This window comes from Populus nigra, chromosome 12, assembly GCF_951802175.1.
Source record: "Populus nigra chromosome 12, ddPopNigr1.1, whole genome shotgun sequence".
NCBI classification, from domain to species: Eukaryota; Viridiplantae; Streptophyta; class Magnoliopsida; order Malpighiales; family Salicaceae; genus Populus; species Populus nigra.
In genome coordinates, this window is record NC_084863.1 from 1,703,801 (window position 1) to 1,708,261 (window position 4,461).

General features: G+C 32.2%; 1 protein-coding gene across 1 annotated transcript; it reads right to left on the reverse strand.

Moving 5' to 3' along the window:
• Window positions 1–1,647: 1,647 nt before the first annotated feature.
• Window positions 1,648–3,627, reverse strand: LOC133669284 (tropinone reductase homolog At2g29150-like). The gene is made up of 5 exons (XM_062089356.1): window positions 3,472–3,627; window positions 3,084–3,291; window positions 2,535–2,754; window positions 2,324–2,430; window positions 1,648–2,020 (listed from the first exon to the last, which is right to left on the reverse strand). Exons 1-5 carry the CDS (start codon window positions 3,534–3,536, stop codon window positions 1,838–1,840), a joined length of 783 nt encoding a protein of 260 aa, XP_061945340.1. The 5' UTR covers window positions 3,537–3,627; the 3' UTR covers window positions 1,648–1,837.
• Between the last annotated feature and the right edge of the window lie 834 nt (window positions 3,628–4,461).

The following is a 4,461-nucleotide window of genomic DNA, read 5'->3' on the forward strand; positions in this document are numbered from 1 at the left end:
CGATCCCCTAATATTCATGTTCCGACCAAACTTTCTATTGTCTCGAACCTAACCCCCGAGGCCATGTCACTCTTATACATTCCTGGCCTGAGCATAATCTACACTATCTCCTGTCGTCTTGAACTCGACTTAACTCTGGAAGACAAATTAAAATTGTAAAAATTGTTGAGAGTGTAGATGGGTTTTGAATTTATTATCTAAAGATTAATAATTCAAGTATTATAAATTTCAGGGTTATTGGAGTTACTGGAAATTTACCTGCTTATTAACTCTAGGATATTAGAGGATTAGTCAAAGTAATGTAAGTTAATTCGGATCTCATAGTTAAAAAAAAAAAAGGTGTAAAAAATCAATTTTGTTAACCACTTGTTGGGTCCGCTCAACGTCATGGACCCGATCTCATTTAAACCTAGGCTGTCTCATACTTGAACCAGGCTGGATCATGGACCAAGTCCCGGCTCGAGCTCTGAATATTGCTAAGCGGACCTGGCTTGGACGTTGAACACCTTATGCTGGTCCCTGCTTGACTCTCGGCATCCTCGACTAGATTTTCAAAGATTTTACGAGCTTGATGCTAGTTTTATTTCATTGAAAGAAAACAAATTCTCATATTTTTTTAAGCACCGACTTCACATCATCATCATTGTGCAGAGGATTCCAACCTTTGTGCTCTTGAATTGAACTTCTTAGTTGTCTCTTAAAGCTTTCCTATTCAAATTAGAAAAAAAAAACTTTATTTTTTTGAATTGGAAATTGTAAAATTTATTAACTTTTATGCTTTGCATTTTATTTTATTTTTTTGAAACAATCATCGGTTCATTGAAAAGAAAATAAAAACTTTTGTGAGGATGTGTTGTACCCAAAATTTGGGCTACGCCCAAAGGTCCAATATTAATATATTGAAGTAAAAGGCCTATTGACTATGGACATTTAGATTAAGCAAGACAATTACAGGAGGATAAGTACACTGCACATAATATTTTACAAGAGGATTAAGCAAGATAAAATCAATATTCTAACTTGGTTATTTTGAAATAATATTTTTAATATGTTTGGCCATGTATTTTTTTTATTTTATACACCTATTTTTATATGTTTATTTATTTATATTATTTTTTATTAATTTTAATAAATAAGTTCAGTGAAAACAAAAGAATAAACATTTTATTTTGTAAGATCTAAATTCATCTCTTATTTTTTTTATTTTTTCTTTTAATTACTGTTAACAAATATTTATTTTTATATGCACATATGCTTATTGAATGTTAAATGAACTTTTTAATTTATATTTTAAAAAATTTTATATAAAAAACATATCAAAATAACTTATATATCCAAGTTTTTATTTGAAAAAAAAAATCATTGAATAGCTCGGGTAAAATAATTAATCTCACATAAATAAATTGCAGTAGTGGAGTGAAATGAGCCCACTAATTTTAAAGTTGGATCCAACCTTCCCATATTCTTTGAAAATAAACAATTATTAATTGAAATGATAGTTTATTGATCATTGAAAACACCCAAATAAATAATATTAAATTGGCTACAAGTCATTATTGAGAGGCTGAAAAAATCCGATGACAGTTCACAACATCATCAAAAGATAAGATTTGACAGTACAGTTCACAACATAATCAAAGAGAAATATTAATTGAAAAAATAGTTTATTGAGCACGGAGAACACCCAAATAAATAGTATTAAATTAGCTCCAAGTCATGGAGAGGCTGAGACAATCCTCTTATTTGGCAGGATAGTTAAAAACATCATCAAAGGGCAATAAGACTGCCTTATTCAATCCTACAAGTAGATGAATTCACGCCTCAGAGCAGCTCATTTTCAACCCATGGAAAAGCCATTCACTGACATCCCTCCATCAACGCATATGATTTGTCCTGTTAAGAAACCTGGTGCAGGCAAGCATAGAAATGCGACAACAGAAGAGACCTCCCCTGGTTCCCCAACGCGTCTCATGGGGGTTCGATTGAAAACCTCCTTCGCAATGCTCTCATCATCCAGACTCTGAATGGTTAAGGAAAAGCATTAGATAACTCATGATCACAGAAACACTAGCTTGGTAATAAAAAATGTGTTGCTGGCGTTAATTAATCTAATTCACCTAGCTCCTAAGACTGATTATTGCAGAACTGAAGCAATAGAAATGTTCGATAAGATAATCATATTGCAGAACTGAGCGTCTCGCGTTAGTTCAGAACAATCCACCTATGTTTGGTGGACTTGTGCAATGAGAATTGAATGGGAAAAACATGTAGAAAGGAGATCAAACGTTAATTAGAGAACTCGTGAGTTTGTAGAATGCTGTACATGTGCTGTGAGTGGAGTTCGGACGAACCAGGGTGCAACTCCGTTAACCCTTATATTGTCCTTAGCCCATTCGCACGCCAAATTCCTTGTAAGTTGGTTCATTGCACCTGCAGTATACATGTCATGACAGGTCCTAAGAGAACAAGCTTTCGCAATAGAAACAGAAAGAAAATTAAAATGAGAAAACAGGTCTAGAGAAGTAGTTAAGTACCTTTAGAAGCTGAATACAAAGGATACTGAGTGTTTACAGATACCACACTACCAATGGAAGACATGAAGACAATCTTTCCAGCCCCTGAAGCTTTCAAAAGGGGATGTGCAAGTTGGGACAAATGGAAAGCAGATTGAAGGTTTGTGTTCATGAGAGATGTGAAATCCTCAGCTGTGTAATCTAAGGTTGCTTTATATATGTTTGTCCCAGCATTGTTTACCTGGAGATTTGGAAGAGTTTAAAAGGCTATTGATTAAAATTTATAGAACACTACTTATTTGTGCACAATCAAGTTATATGCATTTATGCTACAACAATTAAGGCTTCTTAATTAAGTTATATTAATAACTGTTTTCATTTTCACTTTCCTTGAAACTTTCTTAGGATCATTGGAACAGTTATCAATCGCAGTTCTCTTTTCCCATAAAAAATGCCAATTGTTTTATACCAAAGGCCCTGTAGAACTTCCCTCATAATATTACTAGCCCTTCTTCAAGTACTGTGAATGTGTTAAGAAACAAGAAAGAAACAGAGTTGGATTTTACTCACAAGGATATTAAGTTTACCATCAAAGCGAGAGGAAACCTCCTCCATCAGCTTCTCTCTTTCAGCATCAGAGGATACATCACAGACTGAACCAGTAACTTTAAAACCCTTCTCATTCCATTCACGGATGCGTTCATTGAGCTGGTCTTGGTTCCTCGCACATGTATGCACGATTGCCCCTAGCGCTGCCAACTCATCCACAACAGCATAACTGTTCATAATGCATTAGCAAATTAACAAGTGTTGCTGTTATGACTGATTCCAATGGTAAGCTGATAAATGTCTATATAATGGAGCCCAGAATCAGGAATATATAAGCTAGCGATGACTGTGAGCTAGAACTAAAGGAAGCAAGGTGTTCAAGAGGAGAAGGAAAATTAGAGATGATTACCCAATCCCTTTGGTTCCACCAGTGACAAGAGCCGTCATTCCTTGGAGAGACCATCTCTTCTCCATGCTATTGCTTTCTGGTTTGGATATCTTCTCTGATCTAATCTTCAAGTTCAATGCATGTAAGCTATAAATACTAAAACTTGCTAGAATAAAATAAGAAGTGGTAAGAAATTTTAGGGTCTGTTCACTAATTAAGAAAACTATTTTTTTTTCGAAGTAAAATTGAAAAATGTATTCATTTGTTTATAATGAAGTTGAATTCTTACACTTAGAAATACATCATGATTATAAACTATCATTTCAAATCTTATCTTTTGATGATGTTGTGAACTGTCATAGGATTTTTTCAGCCTCTCAATAATGACTTGTAGCCAATTTAATATTATTTATTTGGGTGTTTTCAATGATCAATAAACTATCATTTCAATTAATAATTGTTTATTTTCAAAGAATATGGGAAGGTTGGATCCAACTTTAAAATTAGTGGGCTCATTTCACTCCACTACTGCAATTTAAATTTTACAGCATTTATACGAGATTAGTTATTTTACCCGAGCTATGTTTTTTTTCAAATAAAAACTTGGATATGTAAGTTATTTTGATATGTTTTTTATATAAATTTTTTTAAAATATAAATTAAAAATTTCATTTAACATTCAATAATTATCTATGCAAATAAAAAAAATTATTAACAGTAATTAAAAAAAATTAAAAGATGAATTTAGATCTTACAAAATAAAATATTTACTCATTTGTTTCCACTAATCTTATTTATTAAAATCAATAAAAAATAACATAAATAAATAAACATATAAAACTAGGTGTATAAAATAAAAAACATACATGGCCAAACATATTAAAAATATTATTTCAAAATAACTAAGTTAGAATATTAATTTTGCGAGGTAAGAAATCTTTCAAACAAATTTTCTAAGATAATCTCATCCAAAGCTAGAATTTCTTCATAACTCTCCAAAGATTGGATTTT

Excerpts from the sequence above, each read along its gene's own strand:
- LOC133669284 (XM_062089356.1), bottom strand. The coding sequence starts at position 3,536 with ATGGAGAAGAGATGGTCTCTCCAAGGAATGACGGCTCTTGTCACTGGT. Across the intron at positions 2,431-2,534 it reads TTTGTATTCAGCTTCTAAAG|GTGCAATGAACCAACTTACA; the intron begins GTACTTAACTAC and ends TGTATACTGCAG. Across the intron at positions 2,021-2,323 it reads GAACTCCACTCACAGCACAT|AGTCTGGATGATGAGAGCAT; the intron begins GTACAGCATTCT and ends TTAACCATTCAG.